The sequence below is a fragment of the Spea bombifrons genome, chromosome 5 (assembly GCF_027358695.1).
Source record: "Spea bombifrons isolate aSpeBom1 chromosome 5, aSpeBom1.2.pri, whole genome shotgun sequence".
NCBI lineage: Eukaryota > Metazoa > Chordata > Amphibia > Anura > Pelobatidae > Spea > Spea bombifrons.
In genome coordinates, this window is record NC_071091.1 from 24,066,584 (window position 1) to 24,094,567 (window position 27,984).

General features: G+C 39.1%; 3 protein-coding genes across 3 annotated transcripts; 1 reads left to right on the forward strand and 2 right to left on the reverse strand.

Annotated features, from left to right (window-relative positions):
* Nucleotides 1-1,282: 1,282 nt before the first annotated feature.
* HACL1 (2-hydroxyacyl-CoA lyase 1) lies at nt 1,283-14,786 on the reverse strand. The gene is made up of 17 exons (XM_053467738.1): nt 14,646-14,786; nt 12,536-12,640; nt 12,254-12,294; nt 11,934-12,014; nt 11,057-11,129; nt 10,567-10,644; nt 10,154-10,248; nt 8,990-9,102; nt 6,694-6,829; nt 5,909-6,014; nt 5,486-5,569; nt 5,051-5,152; nt 3,918-4,072; nt 3,503-3,661; nt 2,600-2,707; nt 2,069-2,255; nt 1,283-1,398 (listed from the first exon to the last, which is right to left on the reverse strand). Exons 1-17 carry the CDS (start codon nt 14,721-14,723, stop codon nt 1,366-1,368), a joined length of 1,734 nt encoding a protein of 577 aa, XP_053323713.1. The 5' UTR covers nt 14,724-14,786; the 3' UTR covers nt 1,283-1,365.
* Nucleotides 14,787-14,934: 148 nt separating this feature from the next.
* On the forward strand, nt 14,935-26,499 carry BTD (biotinidase). The gene is made up of 4 exons (XM_053467741.1): nt 14,935-14,978; nt 21,470-21,702; nt 23,185-23,334; nt 24,830-26,499. The coding sequence occupies exons 2-4, from the start codon at nt 21,484-21,486 to the stop codon at nt 26,012-26,014; spliced, it is 1,554 nt and encodes a 517-aa protein (XP_053323716.1). The 5' UTR covers nt 14,935-14,978; nt 21,470-21,483; the 3' UTR covers nt 26,015-26,499.
* Nucleotides 16,305-18,763, reverse strand: C5H2orf66 (chromosome 5 C2orf66 homolog). Its single transcript, XM_053467749.1, has 3 exons — nt 18,701-18,763; nt 18,463-18,583; nt 16,305-16,492 (listed from the first exon to the last, which is right to left on the reverse strand). The coding sequence occupies exons 2-3, from the start codon at nt 18,580-18,582 to the stop codon at nt 16,331-16,333; spliced, it is 282 nt and encodes a 93-aa protein (XP_053323724.1). The 5' UTR covers nt 18,583; nt 18,701-18,763; the 3' UTR covers nt 16,305-16,330.
* Nucleotides 26,500-27,984: the final 1,485 nt, after the last annotated feature.

A 27,984-nucleotide genomic window follows, 5' to 3' on the forward strand; every position in this document is an offset into this window, starting at 1 on the left:
TCGGGGATCTTTGACTTCAATAATAGCTGTATGGATCTAGTGAACTCTGGTGGCCTCTCTAATTACCTTCCAACCCTTTTATCTCTTCCTTCTAATACCTCTTTGTGACTGGTCGATTTCACCTTTCTATTCTTTCAAAGCCAAATCCTAAATCTGAATAAAAACCAAAATGCCTTGTCAGATTGTATTTATATATTTTATGACCTCTTTGTGATTTTTTTTTGTCTTAATCCTACATGCTGGAATAAACAAGGATTCACAAAAAAAAGGTTACTTTAATTATTGCTATTTTTATTATATATTTTTTTTTTACCTTTTGGTGTGGGAAGCAAAAAGTCCTGTTAAAGTTCTGGAATCAGTTACAAATATTTGCAACATCAAGGAGACTTATTTTCCCCGATAAAACTGATCTGAACACTGATGTTTAGCCAGCATAGAACGGAAACCAAGGATATTATAAAAGTTTGTTAAAGCCCTTTAGGAAAGTGATATATATGTATAATGTATAATATATATATATATATATATATATATATCCACAGATAAAGCTTATATCCATTTCTGTTGCTATGCAATATTATTTGGCTTGTTATGCATTTAGTACAATAAAAAGAAAAATATTTAAAACTGTTTTTTCGACTCGGAGTTGCATGACATTTAAATTTAAGCTGTTTAGTACTGACCTCTAGTGGCCACCTTTAATACAGCAGAAATATAGCAAATCTATTTTGAAGATTTTTTCATCCCTACTTTGGAAAATGTTTTGGGTTTTTCCTCATGAACCAATGTCCTCAAACAGGGTTTGGGATGCAAAAAAAGTTTTGTTTTTTTATGACCCCTGACTTGAGAAACGTTTCCCAAGGGGCAAAAACAAATGGAGCAGATCCTCCATTTCTAGCTTTAAAACACATTTGGTATACTAGCATACCGAATCGTCATGTTCAGCACACATTTGCACTCCCGAAATATTACTGCATAGGTACGTCTTAAAAAAATGGCATTTACTCCACATTCTAGAAAAACATGTGCATCCTAAAACATAGCAGCAACGCTATTTTTTTGTCCCGCTGGCAATACGCTTTAGTAAAAAGAAAAATCCACACGCATTGTTTCAAATTTAAAAAAAATTAAATTAAATTTTATTCCATAATTTTCTAAAAGCTTATGTTATCAGCTTGGAGGTTCAGCATGAGAAATCACCGTTAAAACATTGTGTGGTTACTTGTCGCTCCGAAGACAAAGTTATTTACATTTTGAAAACCAAAGCAAGTGCGCTGCCAAATTTCTTTCTTGGTTTTGTAATTCAGCAATGGATTCTCTAATATCTTCCTGTGTTACAGAAATTCTTTTTGGAGATATCGTCAATTACAGATTGGAACGAGTCAGCCAGTGGAATTCCTGAAAAAAAAGCACACGTGTACAATATAAATCCTGTTAAGAAGAGAAATCCTTACACTATATAACACTGTAAAAAGCATGCCACGTGTAAGTACATGCAGACGGGCCACACCGCGATATATCATCACTTATAGCACATAGGAAAGCAGAAATATATATATCTTATAGCCTTGTCACTGTGGAAATTGTCTTACATTACATCTAAACCTCCGAGGTTGGAGGTTCAGCACGTGAAATCACTGTCAAACATTGTGTTACTTGTTTGATAATAACAACTTATTTGTAGAGAGAAGGGGAGAAAAAGAGTAGCGGGAGAGAAAGAAGGGGGAAAGAGAAAGATTTTTGGCCATATTATTCCAATGAAGTGTACATACACTATATTATATTATACACACACATACATACATATATACATACATACACATATACATACACACACATACATATAATAAAGTGTAGTAATATAACTTGAAGAATGGATCTATGTATTTTTTTTATTTTTTTAAATAACTAGGAAGATTTGAGTAATCTACAAAATATTCCACAACTAAAATATTTGTAACTTGAATTTATATTATAAAACTGTTTACATAATAAACACAAAGCACAAAAACAAAGAGCAAAAAGGCAAAAAAAAGTGTTACATCTCGCAGTCAAATTTTAAAATTACCTGCTTCTTTCTATCTGACTGCGGGTCGATCATGACATTGATAAGCGACGGTAACCGCTTTTCTGCAAAGCTGGCTTTTAGCGCTTGCTGTAACTCTTCAGGGGTACGAACAAAGTATCCCTTTCCTCCAAAGGCAGTCATCACCTGCTCATAGCGAGCGTTCGGTTTAAGAGACAAAGGAGGCGCACTGGAAAGAAGCGAATGGAAAAGTAAACGAGAGGCTTCCCCATGCGTCTTCACCTATTCACATACCAATTACAGCCCAATTCTGCTGGTAAACCATTGCACATTCAATATTATTATTATTATTATTGGTGTTATTATTACGCTAGTAGATATGCGCTCTGCTATAAAAATACATTTAAGCTGTGGGTTTAAGTTGAAAATGTATATAGCGGCGTACATTCTGACAAAACATGTTTTTAGTGAATACATCTAGTAATTCAATGCAGACGCTGTTAATTGTTTAAGAGCTGTGGGGAGGGGGAGGATTCTTAACATTTTTCCAAACCGAGAATGTTAAGTACTTACATTGATGCTGGATCCCCTGATTTTAACATTTCTGCCCACGTATCCTCATCATATCCATTGTAAATTCCATTGTTATTGACAACGATGATAATGATGGGCAGGTTATGCCTGGAAGGGAAAGATCTCTTTAGAACTACTGTGATCAGGAGCATCAAATACACAGCAGAAACATTTTCTTGTGATGACTATTCCTATGAGCAGGTCTATGTTTACAGCAGGGATAAAGGAGCAGGTGCCCAGGGCCAAACGTTTCATGGGGGCCCACAAGACCCGATCCTTGTAGCCAACTAAAGCGGTCGGAGCGAAGGCACAGGGGATCAACAGGGAGATGATAGGCTATTACAGAGTCGGAGAAGGCCTTACTTCATTGCAAAGGTAACCTAGGTCGGAAACTATAAATCTTATTTATTACAGGCTATCTAGATTTATATAGCATCTGTCCAGCTATTCCTCCCCGATTGGTTTTAAGATCACATTCGACAGGAGCAATAAAGCTAAATCACTACCAGCATATTAAGCATCCTCAGTCGTTACAACTTATTGCAATGACAGATTTTCCCGTACCAAGCTGTTATACTTCATTTCTGGGAATAATTATGGAATTACCATAAAAGTGCTATTTCCACCATCAATACCAGCTACCTACTTTGTATATTTTTAAATCTGCATCTTCCAAGTTTATTTTTTAACCGCTTTTCTAACCAGTCTTGTAATTTCCTGCAGATACTAATATCTACCTACAATATTGCCAAGCGTGTAAATAAATCAGCTCATCTATTGTGCGACTGTAATGAGTTGGTGTTGTGTATAAATCCTCCTGCAAAGAAAGACAAAGTTGTGCCCAGGCAAGAATATCCAACTGGGTAAAAGCAACTATATAAAATTACTTATAAGGACTCTTACCTGCATATGGTTTCTACTTCCATGCCAGAAAAGCCGAAAGCACTGTCCCCTTCCACGCAGACCACTCTCTGGTCAGGACTCTGCTCCCTGGCTACCATCGCTGCTGCTATGGCAAACCCCAGGCCAACTCCCATCGTGCCAAATGTGCCAGCATCCAATCTGTGGAGCATCACAATATACAAAACTAAACAAGCGAAGTAGCATTCACAATGCGCCAAGAAATTTAAAATATACCAATATAAAGAATCAGATAAAGGAGGGGTTTTTTTCATTAAAAAAATGTAATAATCGTTAGTGTCATCACTGTCAGATTAAAATACTTTGACATTATATGTATGGGTAATTAGATTAATTATTAGAATATGGGACATTAATGTGCAAATCAAACAGGAATAGCCATGAACACACTGTTTACCGGTGACGTGGATAATAGTTCTGTAGCACGGTCCGGCCAATGTCCATCGTGTTGGCTCCTTCACTCACGATGACGCAGTTATTAGGCAAGGACTCTTTCACATAGCCAAACACGGTGTAATAATTCATTGGAAGTTTTGTCTGAGCAGCCAAAACCTGGTGTCAAATATGATTGTTGTATATGTTAATCAATCGGATTATATTTTACCAATCTGTTTTCACAGCAGCCATGAGCTGAGCCAAATTAGTACAAAAATGCCTTTTTGTGACTCCTCTGATTAGAATTTGAACCATTATGATGGCAGGGTCCTTCTTTACAAAGTTGGCTTCTGACGATTAAAGTTCCCCTACATGAAGGGGTAATAACATCAGAACTCTGGGTGCCACAAACCCCCCCCCCAAAAAAAACGGGTATATTTCTGGGGACAAGTATTAACCAATGACATGTATGGTTTGTATGTTTGGATTAGTATCTTGAAAACAAGGACTACAAGAAATGTGGGACCCCAAAAAAACTATGAAAATAGGTAAACGTATGCCGATCAACAGTTCTCCCTATGGAAACCAGTGAACAGAGGTAGCCTTATGAGATAAAGAGAAGAAAAAAAAAACTTGTTCCAGTGCAACTATAGATGTGTTTTTTCAATTGAGTCCTTTCTTGATCATGAACAAGGATAACTAGTTGGCCCCTTTCACACATGGGTTTCTATCTCTCTAAGGGACGCTCCAGGCAAATGCCTTATGGATGCAGTCCCCCGACTACACCCGGTCAATATCTTTATGGGCAAGGGAGAAACTAAAAGGTTTTGTGGCTAATGGCGTCTGTGATGTAGATACGGTCCCGGACTCTGTTCTAGAGCGGCAGCCCTTGGACTGCTCTACCAGGTGCTGATCACCTCTTTAAGAGATTGACCTTTCTAGTGCTCTGCAGCCCCAGATGAGATGGTTGGGGGTATCAAAGATCTCCCTTGAAATAGTAACATTTATACTGTAGAGGTCTGTAGATCAGAGTATAAGGTCTGGGTGCAACAACACAAAAAAGAAATAATAATAGTTAATTTTATATATGCAACACAATACTTTCCCCTTTGATATTTCTTAAGAAATGCAGGATATTTGTGATGTATCCATTACCTTTGTGTTTTCCTCATTGGATTTAATCTTCGCCCTGAGTTTTTCCCACCAAGCAGAATTGGATGGGTACTTCCAGGAAGTTTTTCTCGTGTGTTCCAAAAGCTAAAGGAAAGAATACAGTCTTGTGTGTAGCTCTCCTTTAGACAGAAATATCTAACCAAGCGCCCACTCTCGTTAAAGAACAAAAAAAGCATACCTTCATCTAACTGCTAAATTCCCCTACAAATCAGCTAATGGTTCCAAATTTGATTATTTGCCCTAGAATTGTTATTTTTTTTAATATGAACCCCTTTACTAAAGTTAGATTACTCCTCTGTTTAAGAATAGCCACATTTATTGCCTTTCAGATCTGGCTGTGATGAGTTATTACAAAAGTGGTGTTACACTACATTACTGTACAATGCTATTTACTATTCTCATGCCATTCCTTATTACCTGTTGAGTCACTGCATCAATATCACCCAGAAGGGAAGCTGCAGGCCTGACGTTATTACCGAGCTCTTCTGCACAAATATCAACCTGTGGGAGAAAATAAAAAAACGCTAACACAGAACGGATTGCTAAGGAAATAGAAAAAAAGCAGACAGTACGTTATACTAATTACTATTTATTGATATGTATAGCACCATCATATTCCGCTGTGCTGTACAATGGGTAAACAAGACTTAACAAGTATTGCATCACATTACAATTTAGAAAGTGAGATGGGACCTGCTCCAAACAAGCTTACAAATGTAAAATTAATATAAAACATAAATGAAAAATGTTACTCTGTTTTCTTAATGGTTTCCTACATGGTAAACGAGGCAGGCAGTTTTTTGTCCCTGTCCATCCAATGCATGTTATAATAAATCCTACCTGAATAATCTTCACATCTGGGTGAAACCGAGGTGGGAGACCGAAGTGCAAAATCCAGTTGAGCCGCGCACCCAGCAACAATATAACATCTGCATGCTGCAGAGCACTGGTGAGACAAGATCAGTCTGTCATATAATTTCTCCCCAAAAACGTGTTCAAAAGGAGTTACACCATAGGTTTGTGTAATGCAAAAGAGGGCGACAAAACTAAAGGGGATTGGAAGATCTTAGTTAGAGACTTAAAAAGTTGCATCTATATCCGCAACAAAAATGGCGTCTTAGAGGGGATATTATAACATTGAATAACTATGTGCAGGGCCGATATAAAGTGCTCTCCGGTGACCTGTTCATTAACAGAAATATACAAAGAACAAGCAAGTTCACCCTGAAATATGGGCTAAGCTGGCTCCACATTCTAAACCCATCCTGTAATCAAAGCATTATGCAGGGTCAACACAGCTCGCTCTCACAGAAGGAACTTCCCAGAGTGGGCCGTAAACAATGGGCAACTATAAATCATGGAGGGCCAACTCAGATCCTCCATGCATTGTTAAGTCAGTTAACTGAAACTTCAGAAGAAACTTGTCCCTTTGTATCAAGTTGGCCCTAAAGAGGCTCTAGTGAACACCACAAGATAATAATCCTTAGAAAAATGTGATCCCTGGGTTTATCGATCCTTACTCTATACATACCTTAACCTACATTCTAGAGTGTTTCATTTTTAATTTTATTTACAACGACCAGAATACAATTTAAGAGCTAAGGAAAACAGGTTATTAATAATACCTGGACCTTGCTGCCGCGGCACAGTTCGGATGGTTGTCGGGGACAACCCCTTTACCCATAGGAGTTGGCAGAAACGGAAGCCCACATTCTTCCACAAACTGCCGGATGCTGTTTTCTGCTCGTGCAAAGGCCGCACCTTTAAAAATAACGTAAAAATGTAAATACTCGATTATAGGAGTTAAACATATTAAGTTACATAAAACAATGCTAGAGTGTGTTCAGGGGTGTACTAAGGCCAGTAACCAAGGCAATCAGCGGGCATGTTTATATGTTAGAGTGAGTGTGTATATGCTTAAGGATATGGCATTAGCCCCAGTGTGTGTTTCTGTATGATGTTAGTGTATGTTGTTACCCTGTGTAAGAATAAATGGTGTTATCATGTGTGGATGGATTCTGTTAGCTTGTGTGTGCGTGTTACTCTATGGCAGGGGCGTCCAACATGCGGCCCGCGGGCCAAATGCGGCCCGCGAGACCTCGAGGTGCGGCCCGCGTAAGATCGGCAGCCAGGGCAACCGATCTTATGCGAGCCGCACCTCAAGCCCTGCTACTTACTTGTGGGAGGGTCTTCTGGACTGCACAGAGGAAGCGGAGTTCACGTGACATCCTACTTCCTCTGTGCTTTAGCAGAGAAGGCAGAGGGAGGCCGCGCCCCCTGCTGACGTCTGTAAGCGGCATCGAGGAGCTGCAGTCCAGGTAAGGGGATGGGGAGGGTGTTTGAATGAGTGTGTGTGATTGAGGGAATGAATCTGTGAATGAATGATTATATGAATAAATGAGTGTATGTGTGATAGCATGGATGTGTAAGTGCTGGAACCTAGGCATGATGGGACTGTGATTGCTGTTAGCAATCACACTCCTATCATGCCAAGTCAACCAGTACATGCTAAAAACCTGGCCAGCTGCCCCCCTTGTGTATTGATGCTGCCAGCAGTATGGGGTCTGCACTTACAGCCACCCTGTAACAGCATGTACTGGCTGACTTGGCATGATAGGAGTGTGATTGCTAACAGCAATCACAGGCCCATAATGCCTAGGTTCCAGCATTTACTGGATGGATGTGTAAGTGCTGGAACCTAGGCATGATGGGACTGTGATTGCTGTTAGCAATCACACTCCTATCATGCCAAGTCAGCCAGTACATGCTGAAACCTGGCTAGCTGCCCCCCTTCTGTATTGATGCTGCCAGCAGTATGGGGTCTGCACATCACTTACAGCCACCCTGTACCAGCGTGTATTGGCTGACTTGGCATGATAGGAGTGTGATTGCTAACAGCAATCACAGTCCCATCATGCCTAGGTTCCAGCATTTACTGGATGGATGTGTAAGTGCTGGAACCTAGGCATGATGGGATTGTAACTACTGTTAGCAATCACACTCCTATAATGCCAAGTCAGTCAGTACATGCTGAAACCTAGCTAGCTGCCCCCCTTGTGTAGTGATGCTGCCAGCAGTATGGGGTCTGCACATCACTTACAGCCACCCTTTACCAGCATGTACTGGCTGACTTGGCATGATAGGAGTGTGATTGCTAACAGCAATCACAGCGAGCACAGTCCCATCATGCCTAGGTACCAGCATTTACTGGTTGCCTGGGTTGCCAGCATTTACTGGTTGCCAAGTCATATTGCTAATTTTGTCCAGTTGTGTGTTACCTACTTTTATTAAAACTGTGAGTTTTTATTATTATTTTTAAAGGTGGGGGCTATTTTCGGTTTTGGCTAAGTGAACCCTGAATGTTTTGGTCCAGAATTTTCATTTCAGTTCATCCCTAGAATAAATCTAGGGAATCCTGAATTTGTAGTCGCAAAACTTTCTAGGCCCAGAAATCAGTGAGAGGAAGAGTAAAGGTTTTGTGTAATTTTACTTTATTTTAATCTGCATATTTTATTAAAGGCCATATTTTTTGTCACAGTGAAAAATGAGTGCGGCCCGCGCACGTATACAATTCTGATGAAGTGGCCCACTGCAGAAAAAACTTGGACACCCCTGCTCTATGGTGTTGGTATGCGTGTGTGCATATAAGTGCATAGTGTTCGTATGAGTGTGTGTTAGTATTTGGTGCCAGGGGTGGACTTAGGATCAGGGTAATGGGTAGCAGGGATTGATTAAAGTTGACATGTATTCCTCTAGGTTAAGAGGAGTGAGTCACTGTCAGCGATCAGATCACTCTTCCCACGTCTTTGCGCAGAATCCTCATATTGCCAATTTATTTGGGAAGCATCTCTACTAGGGTCTTAACTGGACATATCCTTAAACACTTACATATAACATTGATAGCTGCATACAGTAACTGACCTTTTCCTATAATTACAAGTGGTTGGCGGGCATTCTTTAACACTGACACGGCTTTGTGTACTTCAGATGGATTCGCCAAACTGACTGGAGGCGGCAGACAGGACTCAATGTACCTGGAATTCAGACCGTGCTCATGTAATGCAATAAATAAGGGCCATTAACATGTAATATCATAAAAAACACGTTTGAGATGAACTTACTGAGGACAGGCTGCATAATAGCCTATCCTACAGTGCATCCCCCACTGAGATCTTCTCAGGTTTTAACTCTCTTGTACCATTACAGAGAAAAAATGCCAGTCCCGAACAGAAACAAAGAGACAAACTTCCCTGCATAAGAGAACCAGATGTACTTTTCAGCAATCATGGGCTTTGTCAGTGGGGTCCACTTGGTATCCCTCTAGGCACAAGAAAGCAAGGCGGTCCATGTCAGGAGTCACATAGGAGATGCTCCTGTGTGCATATGCACCACAGGACAGGCTAGGAAGCGGCTTTCCGTCCTTGGTGAGTTCATCTAAAACTTTGTACGCCATATGTGGACCTCCCTGCTTTATTGTGCCTAGAGGGATATCAACCGGACCTCACTGACGAGGCCCATGAGGGGTGAAACGTGTGTCAGCCTTAGTGCAGGGGACATTTTTTGTTCTGGACTGCCCTAGTAGCTGGATGAGACTTTTTCCTCTGTAATGGTACAAGAGACCTAAATACACGGTAGGACAGGCTATGAAGCGGCTGTGTGGCCTTAGTCAATTCATCTCAAACCTGTTTTGTATGCCATTAACATGTAACCAACAAACAATGCACAGAAAGACACATATAGCCAATGCAGCCAACATATAGTGCTGTCACACAAAATGCGTTGGTTTTGGGTTTTTTATTTTTATTAAAACATACAATAACACGTTTATTTGGCTAATTTGAGCTCAACTTGTTTACCCAACAGCAAAAGCACATTTAAAAGAATGCTACGCTACTCAAAGACACACATATATAGCAATTCTAAATATATTTATTGCCGTGTATCTGAATGTTAGTCACTAAAAATGTTTTATATGTTATACTAGCAAAAAGTTCAGTTGCATTTCAAGTTAAGTAATAATCAACACTTTCTGATCACACTTTAATTCTTATAAAATTATATCGTGTTTTGAAAATTTGTATTTACCGAACATCACTCTTCTCAATAAGCTTGTTTACAAAGTCTCCAGGTATATCTACATAACACGCTCCAGGTCGGCCATACATACTCGTCCTTACAGCCTACGTTAAAGAAAAGAAATAGTCAATTAAAAAAATGGTACCATAAAAATATCAGATGTTATTCTCTATGAAGGGCAGTCTTTCTTTGAGATCCTAATTCTCCTTATTTTTATTAGGAGTGTGTATCAGGACATGACCCTAAGAGTCACAATAATAGTGTATATAAACAGTAGAAAATGTTTTATATAGTGTTATATATATATCTATGTACACACCAATCAGCCATAACATTATGGCCACCTGCCTAATATTGTGTAGGTGCCCTTTTGCTGCACACTTTTAATAAATATAATTAAGTGTAATTTCATTAGAAAATACCTTTTCGATGACGGCGGGAATAGCTTCCAAGCTACCTGGTCTGGCTGAAAATTTACTGTATAGTCTACAGGCTTCAACCTAAAACATCAAATTCCAATATTTGATTGCATCACATGTTAGTCATTATGCTTCAAGGTCACCTACGAGCGAATAAGAGGAGGTTACCATGTGTTCAAACATCCTAAACGGATATAACAAGGTTTCTGTATGCATTTAATAGGAAAACAGGGCTGGAGAGGACCTTTAATTAAATGGAAAAATGTGTTTATTGAAGAGTGTGTGTTAATTCATATCATTTTTTTTAATAAAATAAAACACCCTCATTACATGTTTCTGTGAGTTGAACTGAAAAGATGTCATATGTGATTTCAATGCACAGGAGATCACATTAGTAGACAATTATCTATATACTTTATATACACACACTACATGCATACATCCCACAGAATCAGCACAGTACAGGGATTTGTTATGAAAGCACATGCCGTACCTGCGGAAACTCTTGAAAAGCCCCCATCGTTTCTTGATTGGTGTCAGAAGATCCTCCCAACACTATTAGTGGCCTAAAAAAATACATGGATTTGGCCATTTGCAAATCATGATTGTGCCCATAAACTCTTTGGTGTGCCTCAAGCCTGGTTATAGGCATTGTTATTGCATATACAACAATTTAGAATCTAGATACATCTCTACAGTAATGTTTTAGAAAGATCTACAGTTTGGGGTGATTATGTGAAGCAAACATTGAACACATGCTACAGACACTATTTTTTATGTTTTGGCTAATTAAAGTCAAAATATTGTCAATTCTACCTCTACTATATTCAAAAAAAAGAACAGCACGGTAAGCAAGCAACTAAGACCATTTCAGCAACAACCCCAGGAGGCGTACAAAATAATAAGATGAAAAATATGTTGGATTTGAACTTTCCATACAAAACACAACACTAAAAAATTTGTTTGCTGGCACTGCTTTATAACACATTAATACCATTCTCATGCCAAAATCTGGATTTAATTGGTCCTGCCTTATTATATCTTATTATATAGCTGTTTCGGGGGCCAAGATGCCACAGGCGAGCTGTTTGGGGGGCCAAGATGGCACAGGCAAGCTGTTTGGGGGGGCCAAGATGGCACAGGCAAGCTGTTTGGGGGGGCAAAAATGGCACAGGCAAGGCTGGCACTGTGCGACATAATGCTTTGTGAAGTAGGGGAGGATCAATTTTTGCACCTGAGCCCTGTGGTTTCTAGTGACACCCCTGATTTTAAGAACGGATTCTTATATCCATTCAGGAAAAAAGGGTACTAAATTTGAATGCACAATTTTTAAAGATAGATAACCCATCAAGACAATCTAAAAGAATTACCAGCAGTTCATATTAGAGTTTGCCATGCCACTGAGAGCATTGATGAGGCCTGGTCCTGATACCACAAGACATGCACCTGGTCTAAAAACAAAATAAAAACAAATTCATTTAATCACAGAATACATTTTAAAAAGTGCTCAAAGCAAGGGATTAGTAGAATGTTGGATACCACACAGTTATTTACACTGCTCATATACAATCTATCCTCCACTGTGGTCTTTGTGACAGGTGGTTTATTTATTGAGTTAGACCGTTCTGTCCTCTTTGTGCTCCTTCAAAAAAAAAGTATTTTTTTAAGTTAAGTGGCCCTTTTTACTTACCTGCCTGTCAGATATCCCACGGCAGAGGCAGCATAGCAGGCCTACAAGAAAGAGTTTTGCTATTTACTCCTGTAGTAGTAGAAGACTACTTCAAACCCAATGCTGGCTTTCATCATTAATGTCCAACTGGAGGTCCACAGCCTGAAGCTTTCAGCTGGGGTTTGTGCTGAGCACTTTATCATTATGACACAATAAGCCCATATTACCCCCCCCCCCCCAAAAAAAAGGGGGAAACAGAAGTTAGGTTACCCATATTTATTAGCTTTGGTTTGGGGTACTCACGGCTTGTTCATTCCTCATGCCCACGTACTTGATTCCAGCTACCTGAGCAGCAATAGCCACTTCAATAATTGGGATGCCAACGATACCAAACATATACTTTACATTCTGAAAAGAAAAAGAAGAATCAAAACAGCAATCTAACCGTGCCAGATTCCCGTTAAGACATTTATTCGTATCATCAGAGATGCAAAAAATGTTTGTTCACAAGGATAGCAGGTAAATATGGAGCCACTCTAGTCTCACTCTCTGATCATCCTACATTGAAGGATAGAGTGCCAGGGTATGGAGGAGGGAGAGCATGGCACAGATAGTGTATGGCTCATGCCATAGCAATGCCCATATGTCTTTAAGTGTTCACAATGCACTGGCTTCTGAAATTGAATAGCTGTGTAGGATATATTCATTTTAAAACAGCTGCTAGATTAAATAATAAACTACTACTGTAGAATGAGTGAATATATATATATAACTCCGGGCACCAGGTCGCCATGGAGACTATAAATCACTTGGCTCCCGAGAAGCAGGGAAACTGCCCCCTGCTTGGTTACAGGGAGTGCTAAGGTGGGTGCCACGGGTGCATGGCATTCATATGCCACGTTACGTGACCCCGCAGCGGTAGAGAGGCAGCAGCAGGCAGCTCGGGCGCTGGGCAGACAGGTCTCTAGAAGATAGTGTGAGCAGTGTGTGTGAGTATAGGGATAGAGTCAACACGTATGTGTGTTTATATATATAGTGCTAGAGTCCCCAATATGTATGCCTTATTTTCTTTTAATGATATCCGCTGAATTCATGCATTGATTTGTGTACTTGTTTGTCATTGTTATTCTAGAAGCGACCTGGGAATCTGAATTTTTTATGCCTTTTATGCTTTATATGTTGTGCACTCCTCTTTTTTTGTATATTTTTGGTGCTATGCATATTTGCAGGTTCTGACTTAAGGTTGAGCAGCCTTCCTGGCACTCGGGTGCCTCATTAATGGTGCCCAGAGAAGCCTTTAAATTGGTCGAGGGTACCTTTTGGGTTAAAATGCAGTGAAACCCCACTGACACAGCTCCTTGGTAACCAATATAGCCCAAAAATTAGAAAAGACTCACCGAATTTGGGGTACATTGACATAGTGGCAGGCTAACCAACATATGGCCGTGTAGTGTGAGGGAATCCCCAATATTTATGCCTCGGATAGGTTTTTTTTAATGGAATTCACTGGGCATGCGCTGAATTCTTGCTTTTTTGTGTAGTGTTAGAGTCAGTGTCTATGTGTGTGTATGTATAGCGCCAAAGTGTGTGCGTGTATGTATTTTGTCACAGTCAGTGTGTGTACTGTAGTGATAGTCATTGTGAGTATGTATAGTGCCAGAGTATGGACTGTAGTTTTAGAGTCAATGTGTGTATGTATAGTGCCAGAGTCAACATGTGTTAGTGTATGTTGATAGATACTGTGTGCATGTGTGTAACAGTGTGGTGTTAGCCTATGGCATCATGTGTGCTACTGTATGGCATTAGTGTGAGGGTATGCCAGCATATGGTGTTAGTGTGTATATTAGTGCATGGTGTTGGCATGTGTGTGCACGAGCGTATGACTTAGCATGTGACTGTGCGGTGTGTGTTTGTTTAACGTCTGTGCTGTATTTCTGATCAATTTCATGCGACAAACATTTTCTTTAAAAAAACAAGGATATTTCTAAGAGACCCCAAACAGACACAGATTATGAGAATATGTAATTATACAATAGTAATGTATTATTATAGCGAGAATCACATGTCGTATAATGAAATCACTAGTGGGATTATCACTGATAGGTGGGTTAATTGCCTTGGTGGACAAATTGCTACTGGGCTGGTATGATTTGAGTTATAGGAGCGCATTTGGCCATGATCGAGGACAACGTGAAAGAACCAGGACATTGCCAACAGCAAGATAAGAGCTGTCAATCCCTTATTTTCAACAGGTTCTACAGCAGCCAAGACTCTATACCGTGCCAACTGGACCAATGGGTAAGATCAAGTGAAAAGGTTATTTACACTCCATGCCCTCCGCCCCTGACATGTGTCTTACAGACAGGAGGGACCTGGTACGGCAATCCTATGACACAATCACAAACCCCCTTACTTGTGCCACCAAAGCTTCTGCAATGATCTGTGCCCCAGTAATGGGCTCCCTGGCACCGATGTCCCGCTCAGATGCCATCTTTCCTCCAGTCTGGACTCTAACCCAGACTTCAGCACCAGGGAACACTTCCTGACCAGCCCCCAGCCGTGCCCACCGTGACGTCACTACAGCAGGGATTTGTTCAACGTTAGGAGAACTTTGCCAGGAGGCGTGGTCTAGTTTCCTGGCCACGAATCACATGCTGAGCTGGGCGATGCCCCGCCTCTTCGTGTTCCCGTAGCAGGAGGGGGCAGGTATGTGGGTAAGGGCAGTAAAAGCGTTACTGTATCAGAGGTGAGTTGTTTTCATGTTCGATCTGTCGCGCGCTGCAGTTCATGAGTAATTCTCATAGTAAATCCCCCGATCAGCAAACTTCCCCCGATCAGCAAACTATTAACGGCTGCAACCTTTAGTCATGTGACCTTATACAGGACAGTATCATTGTCGTGTGTTATCTGAACTTCTGATTCTTTAATTGCTATGTAATACACCATACATGTGAGGGGGGAGGGGCAAATGCCTCCTGGGCCACTCTGATTCAGGGCTGCTACATGCAGTTTAACACAAGAGTGTCTACTGTCTAGATTAAAAAGGGTTTTATGTGGCACCATGTCTGGATCCTTTCTGTGCTCCCTCTGTTCTATTAAGCTGCCCTTTGGTGAACTGACGGTGTTCCCACTTGGCTGGGTTTCCCCGTAGGCCAGATGACACATGGCACATATATGATACCCCTTCCTACTAGCGTATGCTATGATTAATGTGCTGCTCACCCAACTGGCGCTGGATGGGTTAAGCCCCTTATTGGCATAGATTGCATTCTGGAGTTCTGGTTCCTTTCGCCTGTTTCTAGAAACCATTCAGACCGTTACAATTCTATAAGCAGCGTGTGTCCGGGTCATATAAAGCGCTGGAGACTCGCAGCCGTTGTATACGATCACTCCCGTTATCTTATGGTCAAAGTGCAAAGAGAGGCTGCAGAGTCCAGTGTTTTATGCTGATGGCAGAATTCCGGCTCTGTATCTTAAGATCATTGGAACGAGATACTGAAAATGGTTTCTCTGTCCCCCTTCGGCACAAATGCAAGCGCTATACTGTGATTACTTATACGTTATTAATGACAAGAGGACATAATCTACAGCTAGGGGATCAGAGGCTTAAATGCAATGTAAGGAAGATTTACTGAGATGGTGGTAGATAAGTGGAACAGCTTCCCAGCAGAAGAGATTAACACATTAAGTAAATGTACACATACATGGCGCAGGTATACGGTGATCCTATATCTATAAGCTGCTTAGTGCCACAAGTGCCACAGCATTCTCCTCTAGGAAATTAACTAGAATTACGCAGGCTAACGTTCAATGTCATGTGACCGAATAGGAAAATCCAGACCATATCAAATAAACACATGCATACATACATATATTATTATTTATTTTATATATATATATAGCGCCATCATATTCTGTGGCGCTGTACAGTGTATTTACATTTACTGAGGTTTTATTAACAATTCAAAACAAAATGTATTCAAAGCACTACATAGAATTATTGACACTGTGTATAAAATAAGACAAATAAAACAACATAAATAGCTTGGATTTTTACACAGGGACGTTTTTTGCCACCTAATGCCACACATCAGAGCTTTACAATATGTCCGCAATCTCATTGTTGTCCAAAAGTTGCTGAAGGTTGCTGTACTTGGAGTCTGCGTTGGTTCTCGGGTCATTGACAAGCTTATCCTTGGGGCCGGGGTTAACCATGTGAGTGCCTCTCCCAGTGATGTAAGATTTCAAAAACTTGAAAAACTAAATAAAAACAACATTTTTTTTAAAAAAAAGTAAACATTATAGACAAATAGCAGACAATCTGTATTTCAGTTGAGTGGCATACTGTCGTTCGATTACATTGAATAAGCAATAACAATAAGCAACACCATTATTCAGCGTACCTAGACCTGAAACAATGGAAGAAAGAAAGGTGCAAAAAAGTTCCATAGAACGGAATCATCCAAAACATTCCATTGGTTGCTATGGTGATAAAACCAGTTTTTACAATTTTGAAATAGAATTGCCCAGGCCAGTGGATGGCCATTGCCCTATTTGTGGCTATGATGTTTGGACCACTAGCTTTGCACGCATGAGTGAGTGACAGAGCTTTTTTATGCTTCTGGACCGATTTTCTGTGTACTGTGTATGTATATATATATATATATATATATATATATATATATATACACATATATATATACATATATTAAACCGTATTCGCATGTGTAAGACATTACCGTATATTGTTATTTGTTTATGAGTTAAATTAAAAACAATTGGATTTTTTTTAAGAACCAATTTATTCACAGTTTTAAAGGTATATAAATCATTCACTAGCTAGGGTAAATGTGAAAAAATACCAAAAATATATTTAACTTCACTGATATAAAAACCATATATTCATATAGAATTTTTATTTTGAGTTTTCATTTTTTAAAGTATTTATTTTTTAACCCCTACCTAACCCAAACCCTATCTCACTGATTTGCCACAACCCTTATCACACTAATTACCCACTATACATTAAAAAATACACCTTAAAAAAGTTTATTTTTCATAAAAACTTGGGACCCAGGGAATTACTGTTTTTTTACTCTTCCCTGTCTCTCCCCGGCCCACGATCACAGAGTGAGAGACAAAAGCAGTGCTTGCAAGCATTGCCTTTGTTATTTAACTGTTTCTGTGCATGAGATTTGGCTGTATAAGCGATCAAATGCATGGAAGTGCAGTGGATCTGCCCTGGTCATGGAGCGGTCAGCAACAGTGTTGACCCCATGATGGCGGCGACGTGGGACCGTTTTTATTTTTTACCAATGACGTGATCGTACGTCATTGGTCGTGAAGAGGGTAATTATTCTTGTACTAAAAAGAATATCTAACTTATTGTACTTATAAATAGCTTTTCATTTTTACAAATGTAAATTGCATTTTATCTACATGATATGTGATGCCCCCTGAAACAAACTCTTGGCTCACCAGATCTGATTCAGTATTTTGAGATGATTAAATGTTTCACAGGTTGCTAGCAATTATTTTTGAAAATTATATTTATACCTTGTACTTTTCAACAGTGTGTTAACAGTACCTTATTATGATGAATATAACAGTATACGGTTTCTTTTTGCACATCAGGGTAGATGTTTATCAGAAAATTTAAAAATAATGCAATTTCATCACTGATTTTGGCAGAAATGTATAGTTGGGATGTCTTGCTTTTTAAAGTTTACTTTAGTCCACTGAATAAATCAGTATACACCAGCTGATTTTCTCTCCAAAATATGAACATTAAGAAATAAGTAAATGTGCAATAAAAAAAGAAAAGAACAAAAATTCAGGAAGAATATATTAATTTTGAATTGAAAAAACTCCCCAAAACATTACTTATATGTTAAAAAAGGGGAATTGTTATAAAAAAAATATTAAAACTAAGAGATATTGGTAATACACATTTGGGGTAAAATTAAATTATTTAAAAAAAATCTGAATATAAGGGGCTCTTTAATTAGTAACATTTATGATTGCTTAAACAAATGAGACATAATTACAATTTAATATTTTAGTAAACCTTGCTTTTCCCATATAATGCTATTTAAGGTAGGGTTAAGACTTAACTTCTACAACACTGAGCATATACTGTCCGTGCAGAATTCAGGGGGGTTAAGATTAAACATACCCCAGACCCACGGGTGCCAACCACAATATGAAAGGAAAGAAGTGGAAGAAGTTACCAGGTCTCTGTTGTATGGGTTTCCCAAAGACTTCCATTCTCCTTCTCTTGAGGATTGTGCAGCCACACATGCAATAAATAGGGATATTATAGCAGCTACTGCAAACTGTGTCTCTTTCATCCTGGCAAAAAGCAAGGCAGATGTCTGTAAATAAGTACACACTACATACAGACCTTAATATGTAACACGGGAGAAGAGTCCCCTGTTTGGCTGTTTCCAGAGTCAAGCGATTTCTTACCTTGAGAATAATAGTTGTTCGTTGGCAGCTCTGTCCACCGCTGTGTTCTTGTCATCCGATAAGCAGAGTGACAGCCGGGTTTCGGCTTCAATTTATACATCTTAATGACAATACACTTCCCACACTGAGTTCGTGCGATGATGAGCGGTATGAATTGACCTGCTTTGTTCACCCACAAATGGAGAAGCAATTAGAGTCCTTCTGAGGTTGTCGTGAGTAAGAGTGTGCTCAAAAAAGGCTGAGCATGAAAAGAAGTTTCATGAAATTCCTTGTTTGATGAAACTTGAAGAGGCCCTTGTGCTTGGAGAGATGCTTCGCTCCTACGTCATAGATGATGTCCCCTGAGATCTTATCTCTCTTTGTTTTATACCCTTAGGATTTAAAGTGTAGTTATAATTTCAGTAATTTTCCTGTAGAGGAAATGTCTACCCATGTACTTAACCCCCACGGGGCAGTAAATGAAAAGGGAGGAATATATAGAATAAAGAGGGAGACATGTCTGTGTAGGGTAATGTTGGGTGGCTAAGAAGCTCTTTGATAACGGGACGTTCCAGTGCTCTACCAACTTATGGTTTTGTCTTAAATATGTTGATGAGGCCATTAAATAAAAACACTTTAAGCAAATGTGTCGTCTAAAAAGAAACAATGTAAAAAAAAAAAAATGTAGTGTCAGCATTTTTGGATACGCCACGTACTACGGTAGTTTTGAAGATATTAGTAATAGATCTCCGTTTCCCATTGGGGAATTCAGTAGGCTTTGGGCATTTTGAGAACTCATCCAAATCACCTCCCATTTCCGGTCTTCTCAAACAGTTTCTATACTGAGAAAACATTATATAAAATGAGGAGTCAGTATGGGGGAAGAGGAGCCAAAATATTTCTTTATATAATATTTCTTTATATTACACAGCCTGGGAGAAGGGGGCAAATGTAACATCCAATTCCAATAGATACGATATAATAATAAAATACAGACAATAAAAAGAAAGGAGGACTGTTGTAATAAGTTTGTATATGTATGTGTGTGTGTATATATATATATATATATATATATATAGCATATATATATATATATCACAGCTGTCGTTATTCACTCAAATAGTACATACTATTGCTATGTTCCTCAACCTAGGGCATGTGTTTAGCAGCTTATGTGCCACAAGGTTTTGGGACCCCCTAGGACCTGGGACTGCCCATGCAACATAGGGGCTGTTGGGGCCTATGTTATTCCTCTGATATCATAATGTTGAACGCTTGGGTAATGTGTTTGCCTCTTACACGCAGTGAGAAAAGTGTGTGGGGCTCTTATATAACAGATACATTTCTATTCTTGCTGTATTAACACAGTGGAAATGTTGAACTGTATAAAGATAACGGCTGTTTTTCGAGGCCATTCTGACATTTTCCATCAGAATATGGTGAATGTGATTCTGATTGCACTGTGATTATGAGCAATAAGATAAATCACTTAATAATGGAAGCCACATAATGGGCAATTCTACCTTATTGTGTCGGGAAAGTGGCTTTCGGGTCATATTAATTCAGACCTCTTTATACGATAGACAGGCGTTTCCAGACCAAGTTTCATTCATCATAGACAATGCCCCTGTGTCTCTTTCAAACAGCTAAATAAATGGAACAATTACAGTAATGATCAACATATTTGGGCTAATGTGTTTTCATGCATAACCTGGGCCTTTCTGACACCCAACACTGTTCGTTTCTTCTATGTTTTGTATTTTAACCTTAGTTCTTAAGACAAAGACACACAATAGTATATCAAACAGAACTGCCTTTTATTTGCTTAATATGTAATTATTAGTATTGAGGAACCAAGCACCATAAATATGAGCAACATCATTTACATTATACACTCTCAAAGCAATGTGTTATTCTGTCTGGCATGCGGAACGGGTGCAGAGCTGCACAGAGGACCTTTTTACCATGTTTTATGTTTCTGAGTTTAACACTTTTTTTTGGGGGGGGGAAACGCAACTTTAGAAACATCGCTAGTACTGTTGAACACTCCAACCCTTCCCAAAAATACCTTCGTAATCATGTATCATTTTGCATCATTCATATTTTTTGTTGGACACTTAATTGTCATGAGACACACAAAAAAGCCACTGATTTGGGGTACATAGACATACGATAGTGTACCTGTTACTTTCCCAAATCCTACATTTTATAGCTAAGTATACTTAGTATATAGGGCAATTGTTGAAGAGAATTATATGTTATATATGAATTATATATTATATCTATAAGTCAGTAAGAGCAGCCAACATACCTAAATGTTATATGTTTTCATCATTAACCTGGCATTCTCACGTGATGGGAACTGGTTCTGGTAGTTTGATGAAGAAGAGTCTGGGATGGGTAATTATTTATGAAGGCTTTATCATGTGCCCTATAACCCTAAATAATTATGGACAATACAACAATTATGGCTTTGATGTGTCTTGGGTAACCAGTAACATATAAGTTGGCACCACCAGTCCATGCAGAATCGTTACTACATCATATCCCAGAGCGACATCTCTTAAACACGTGGTGCTGGGCACAAGTAAACTAGGCAGGCTGTTCCAACTCAGCACAGTCTTCCATTTGTGTTAGTGGGCTGGTTGGGAGATCAATGGTCTTCTTTTTATTAACTGGCACATTGAGCTGTGGCACTACAAGGAGCCTGATAGCCCAGTGGGGGTGGTATCATTTAATATGCATTTGCTTCTTCTAAAGTCAGTTAACATTGTCCTTCTTCTCATTCAGTTACAGTGCTTACGATGTTACCAGCAAGTTACAGTCTCATCATTTGGATTGTCTGCAGCAACTTTCTACCCTGTAAAGTCCGTGGAATGGAATATTATGTGGCAGCTGTCTATGAACACCATGTGTTCCTGAATCCCAATTCTACAGCTCTGTCTGACCGTAACTCTGCGTTAGAGTTTATGTCCAAAAATCTAGATATTTATGAAAAACAAGTGAAGACTGCTGCAAAAAAAGTAAGAAAACATTTACAGCAGGGATCATACAAGGGGAATCAGGGATCACTTTAAAGCGATAAAACAAGATATTTTCCTGCCATAGTTTACAGCAGGTAAAATGGAATTATGTTGTGTTGATGTTGACATCACATTTCTATGGAGACTTTGCTTTAATCATCAAATGTCATATAGCTGAAACTCAGAGGTAGGACACGGATGTCTCACAGCGACGCTCAAATAGGTGCTTGGAGGGGGTTGGCAATGTTACATTTTACGCATGGAATTGGCTCTCATTAAAAGTTCAAGCAAGATCATCATATCTCAATTAGCCACAAAATAGAAGTACAGAAAATGTCTTGTTTTGTCAACTGGAGAAACAACTAATATGCTGGTGACTACACGTCAAAGTGGAACATAAAGTAGGCAGCTGCAGCTCTTATGGGCCAAAGTCTTCTTGGTGCACTAGTGGGCCCTTTAATGTTGGTATTAATGATATCTGCTGCTAATGATTTGTTGATTACAATGGCATGTGCACGGTGAAGTGCTTCATTGAAAAAAAAGGTCCATAGGTAAATGGTAAATAGGCAAAAAAATTGGTTTAGTTCAGTAGAGTTTCTTAGAGAGGTGGGCCAGCTATCAGTGGCAGGTAAATGGCTGAACTTAGCCTAGTCAGACTATTGCTTGGGTTACCAAGCCCACACAGAGCAGAGCCAAGCAGATACTCAGGTCCTCATGTGTTTCTGGGTACATGGAAGGACCCAAAATCAGAGGGGGGCAAGTAATTTGTAGCAAGCAAACACACTCAGCTCTAGTTTAATGTACTTCAAGAAAATAGGATCAGTCAATGCTTGTCAGACCCAAAATAATTAGACACTTAAGTCTCAAGTCAGGAGAAATTGAAAACTCTGTGTGTTGTAGACCCGTATCTTTCATCTCTAGCTCTCTAGCACAGACTATGCTCAGTGAAAGCCTGTACTGCCAACTTTTGAGACATGCAACATATCCACATTTGACTCATATGCTGACATTTTCTGGCTCCAGCTGTGTTTTCCTGGCTGTTGCATACATACACATAGCACAAGATTATGACAAAGCTAAAATATTTGTCATCAAGAGACATTCTGTACGGTTATGAAATGGATCCTAACTATAATACAACACTGTAGAAAAACAGAATCCAGGTTCTGCTAATATTGTTTAACTTGAGAAAAAGTGTAAATCCTTAAAGTAACACATGCCATACTCTGCAGTTACCAAGTGCTAGTCAAGTCCAAGAAAGTCCTGGCCTGTGTCCAGTAGACTTGCTTTACATGGTGAAACCTTAGCATACATTTTGACTTAATATGCTTAAAGGGACAGTCATGTCCTTTTTCAGGCACTAGTGTTTCATGATGTGACTTTTATTAATTTGTAAAATTGTAGTTTAATATAATTGCATGTTTCTATATATCTACCTTATATACTTGTTAAATGTATATATGTGCTTTCTCTTTTATTAAGGGAGCCCAGATTATTGTCTTTCCGGAAGATGGGATACATGGATTTAACTATACGAGACAATCTATTTACCCCTACTTGGACTATGTTCCTCCTCCACATTTACTGCCATGGAATCCATGTCTGGAGCCTCACAAGTTCCCTGATACAGAGGTAAGAACCTGAGTCCCGACAACTTCATAATGCAGGAAACCTGATCTGTGTTATGGTTTAGATCCGATGGTCAGTAGCTAAGCTCCTTCACAACTCTAGAGTGCTTCTAAATTGTGTACTGGAATGTAGCTATTCCGTAGTTTATTCGGACGCTATCCATAAAAACTAGTTGGAGGAAGAATAGAATAAGATGTTCAGGCAGACATAAATGGCACTGAAAATATAATAATATAATATGCATGTAATATTATTTTTTAGATCACTAGGCTTTACTAGCCGGACCTCGTGTTAGGTCTATGGAAATCCAGAACTGTTTCTCTAACTTATTGGATTTTAAATATGTAGCAATAGGATACGTAATTGTTTACCCATGTTAACAATTATTGTGGTTTCTTGGAGGATGGTACTCCTCCCCCAGTTTTTTAGTAGTTGAATAATATTAAAGATGAAAGATTGTGATCTAAAGATATGAGATACTTGCCTGTTACTAACATCAAAAGAGAACAAAGCACTCTGTTACCGGTATGCTAAATAGCACGCTCTGCTTATGTTCTTAGCTCTGTATGTCTAAGCGAAGATGAAAGTTAAGTAAAAAGTCGTAAGATGGCTATATTGTTGATCAAGTGGATATTTAGAGCTTCCCATAACATTTACCGTATTCCAAAATTTGTATTGTGTGAACACCTCTGACGGGTCCAAACACCAAATCTTTGGAATTGATAATTAATAGCTACCAGTTCTTGGTATCATTTTGCAAATCTGCAATTTTGTTTTTCTTTTGCAATAATTGCTTTATTTAATTTTTTTTTTACTAGTGAGTTGATGGATTTGTATTGATGTTGATTTGATTTGGCATATGGATGGATTATTACTGATTGTTGTAGCCATAGTGAAGGGATGCTGTACTACGAACCTACATTATTAGACTGTTAAAGTACAAGCAGTCATTTGGAGAGGGAATATTGACCCCGCTCATTAGCTGCACAGAGTTCTGATTTGAAACACTGGCACGCAGATACAGATTCTTCCTACCCTTTACTATGTATATTTTTATACCAGAACGTCTCCTATTCGTAGTTCAAATTATATATTGTGACAATAACCAACAAACCTTCCCCTGTTACAGCATTATGAATTCTATCATCTCAAGCTGATCATTGGCCTTTTTTATTTTCCGAAGTGATAGCTGTAGTGCGACTCTGTATGCAAAATAATGAATAAATCTGTCCCTCCCGAGAACCGTTAATGCATTCTGTCTGTATATGGGTTAGGTACTAAAATATAGGCTATTTTTATCTTTAAGTTAAGCACAGAATTGAAATAATGACAGCATTGCTATTATTACAGCCTAAGAAGTATAACGTACATGAGTGATGCAGTATGTAATGTGCACTTAGCTGATAATAATAACGAAAAAGAAGAAAAGAATACTAATGGATGACTTTGTGCTTTTCATGTACTAAAAGCCTGTTGATGTATCATACCATTATTTTAGGTTCTGCAGCGACTGAGCTGTATGGCAGAAGAGGGCAGAATGTATCTGATTGCCAACTTAGGAACCAAGATGCCTTGTCAGCCTCTGATCGCTCAGTGTCCATCAGACGGAAGATTCCAGTTTAATACAAACGTTGTGTTTGATGACAAAGGCACGCTGGTAGCCACTTACTTCAAACAAAATTTGTACTTCGAATTTGGTTTTGACACACCTCATGAGGTCCAGCATGTAGTATTTGATACACCTTTTGCCAACAAATTTGCCCTGTTTACATGCTTTGATATTCTCTTCCACGAGCCCACGGTGAGTCTGGTCGAGAAGTATAAGGTGAAGCACGTGTTGTATCCGACAGCATGGATGAATCAATTACCACTCTTGTCAGCCATTCAGATACAAAGAGGCTTTGCAACAGCCTTCAACATTAATGTGTTGGCAGCAAACATTCACCACACAACTCTTGGTATGACTGGCAGTGGGATATTTAGTCCTTCAACGTCTTCATATCACTATGACATGACAAATGAACATGGGACACTTATTATAGCAAAGGTACCTGTGGAGCCATCCGAGGATGCTTCCTCATACCATGATGACCAGAATTTATTGTTGAACATTGAGATGGGTCCAACCATTCTACTAAATGAGCTTCAACATTCACAGGTTTGTGAAAAAGATGAGAGATCGGTTCTCTGTAAGTCATCTGTGACAACTAAGCAGATGCCAACTTCTTTCTTCTACTCTGAGATGATGTATGATAATTTCACTTTCACTCCACTCACATCGAGTGAAGGGATTGCAGAAGTATGCGCCGGAACCCTATGCTGCTTTTTAAACTACAGGAAAGCCATTTTATCTGATGAGTTTTATGCTCTGGGTGTGTTTGATGGGCTTCACACAGTACATGGAACATACTCTTTACAGATATGTGCATTGGTAAAATGTGGTGGTCTGGAGCCCCAAACCTGTGGACATGAAGTAACTGATGCCGAAAGTGTCATACAGTTCGAACTGCGGGGGAATTTCACCACTAGGCACATATTTCCTTTGTTGCTAACATCAGGTGTAACATTACAATTACCTGACTCCTGGGGCTGGAAAAGCAATTACTGCTATATGAATGCAAGCAACGTGTCATCTGGCTTAGTGACTGCTGCTTTGTATGGCAGGTACTACGACCGGGACTAACAACAATCAAGTCATTTGTAAAGTGAGCACCCTTGGTTGCAACGGAAAGTTTATCCTCGGGACAACTGCTAGAGATGTCCTGTAGAAGTTGAGAGTTCTTCAACTTCATTGGTTTATAATAAAATTGTATCATATTTTGAGTAAATATGTCCTTAATTAGTATGAGAATAATTAGGTTAAAAATAACACTGGAGATGTCTGCCGCTCTTGAAGATGGAGGAGAGTGCTTCAGAACTACATCTAATAGTTATAGTATGTGTAGGCAAAAATTATAATTAGAAATAGTTTGCAGCCAAACAACATAAATTTGATAATTATCAATTAATGGTGAATATAGTTGTTATAATAATATAATAATGATGTGCGTAAGTGTAGGCACTTCAAGTCATTGGAAAGTAAGTAACCTACGCAATTAACATTAATAGTACAAGCAACCTACCTATCTTCTGTGTTAAGATGTTTTGGAATAAAATATTTGCACTGACTCTTCTGCTAGGAAAATGATCCATCCCAGCATGCAACGGACCTCACTTTGATGGTTAGCTTTTGATTTTTTGTAGGCTTGTGAACCTAGTCATATTTAACAACAAAAAAGACTTTACCAACCTTCAAATCCATACATTTACAATGCTGTTCAGGTCATCATTTTAATATAAGAATGTGAAAAATTTAAAATGCAGCTTTTAAATGATTTCATTTATTGAAGGTAAAGATTTCATCTAAACCTATATCGCCCAGGTGAAAAAGTAATTGCCCCTAAACTTAACTGGTTGTACCACCCTTGGCAGCAAAACTGCAATCAAACATTTTTTACAAAAGTTAAAGAGCCGTTTACATCGCTGCGAAGGAATTTTGCCCCACTCTTCTTGGCAGAATTGTTTTAATTCAGCCACATAGGAGAGTTTTTGAGCATGGACTTTCTTTGTAAGGTCATGCCACAGCATCTCAATCCGAAGCCTATCCAAAACCTTACAACTCTTCCATGGATGTCATTTTTGCAGTCTTTTTGTGGAATCGTAAACACTGACCTTAACTAAGGCAAGTGAGGCCAAGTATGTATGTCAGAATGAGAACGTATGTGTAAGTGTATATGAGCTTGAATGAGCACGTAAGCATGAATCTAAGTTTATGGGTGCAAATATGTCACAGGAAGGCTGTTTGGGGGCACTGGCAAGCTTTTTTTCATAGCAAAGATGGCAATGACAGGCTCTTTGGGGGCAAAGGTGGCACATCCAGATTGTAAGCCTGTTTGAGCAGGGCCCACTTTACTCCTTATTTCTGTAGTTATGTTAAATACTACTTATGTCCTGTTTACTCACTGTAGAGTGCAGCGGGATACAGCGCCACTATATAAAACAATAATTATAATGTTGCTTGTGAAGTATCGAGTGGGCCCTGTGGGTTCTCTTCAGCACTTGGTAGCCCCGCTCCAGGAGTGTATGGAGGTTACCATTTGGTGGCTGATGCTACTACGAAATATTTTAACTTTACAATAATAGCACTTCCAGCGGACTGCGGCAGATACAGCAGGACAAACTTCACAAACTGACTTGCGGCAAAGCTCTTTTTTACGACCCAGTCTGCTGGCAATGTTTGTCCATCGAGACCGCCTATGGGTTTGATTTTATACACCTGTTAGCAATGGGTGTGTCTGAAACACCTAAACTCAATAATTAGAAGGGGTGTCCCAATGCTTTTGTACATATGGTATATTTTTCTATAGCAATCCATTACAATTGTATTTAGTTGATCTCTTAGTGCTTAACTCAGGGAACATTACCGGCCAGTTAGAGTAGCAATGTAGGCGTTTGCTCGAAGGCCGATGTTTTTGTTTGCTTTAAACTCACAAGCTGTTGCAATCATTTGCCAATTCACTTAGGGAGATTACTAACTCATCAAATCATAATATATTCCATGCTGATTGAGTCACTATTTTTAAATTTGCATTAAATATCACGATATAAATTTGC

Coding starts and splice junctions, on each gene's coding strand:
- BTD (XM_053467741.1), top strand. CDS start 21,484: ATGTTACCAGCAAGTTACAGTCTCATCATTTGGATTGTCTGCAGCAAC. Junction 21,703..23,184: donor TGAAGACTGCTGCAAAAAAA/GTAAGAAAACAT, acceptor TCTTTTATTAAG/GGAGCCCAGATTATTGTCTT. Junction 23,335..24,829: donor ACAAGTTCCCTGATACAGAG/GTAAGAACCTGA, acceptor CCATTATTTTAG/GTTCTGCAGCGACTGAGCTG.
- HACL1 (XM_053467738.1), bottom strand. CDS start 14,723: ATGGCATCTGAGCGGGACATCGGTGCCAGGGAGCCCATTACTGGGGCA. Junction 12,015..12,253: donor GTGGGATATCTGACAGGCAG/GTAAGTAAAAAG, acceptor TTTTGTTTTTAG/ACCAGGTGCATGTCTTGTGG. Junction 9,103..10,153: donor ATTGAGAAGAGTGATGTTCG/GTAAATACAAAT, acceptor TCTGAATTCCAG/GTACATTGAGTCCTGTCTGC.
- C5H2orf66 (XM_053467749.1), bottom strand. CDS start 18,582: ATGAAAGAGACACAGTTTGCAGTAGCTGCTATAATATCCCTATTTATT. Junction 16,493..18,462: donor ACCCATACAACAGAGACCTG/GTAACTTCTTCC, acceptor GTTTTTATTTAG/TTTTTCAAGTTTTTGAAATC.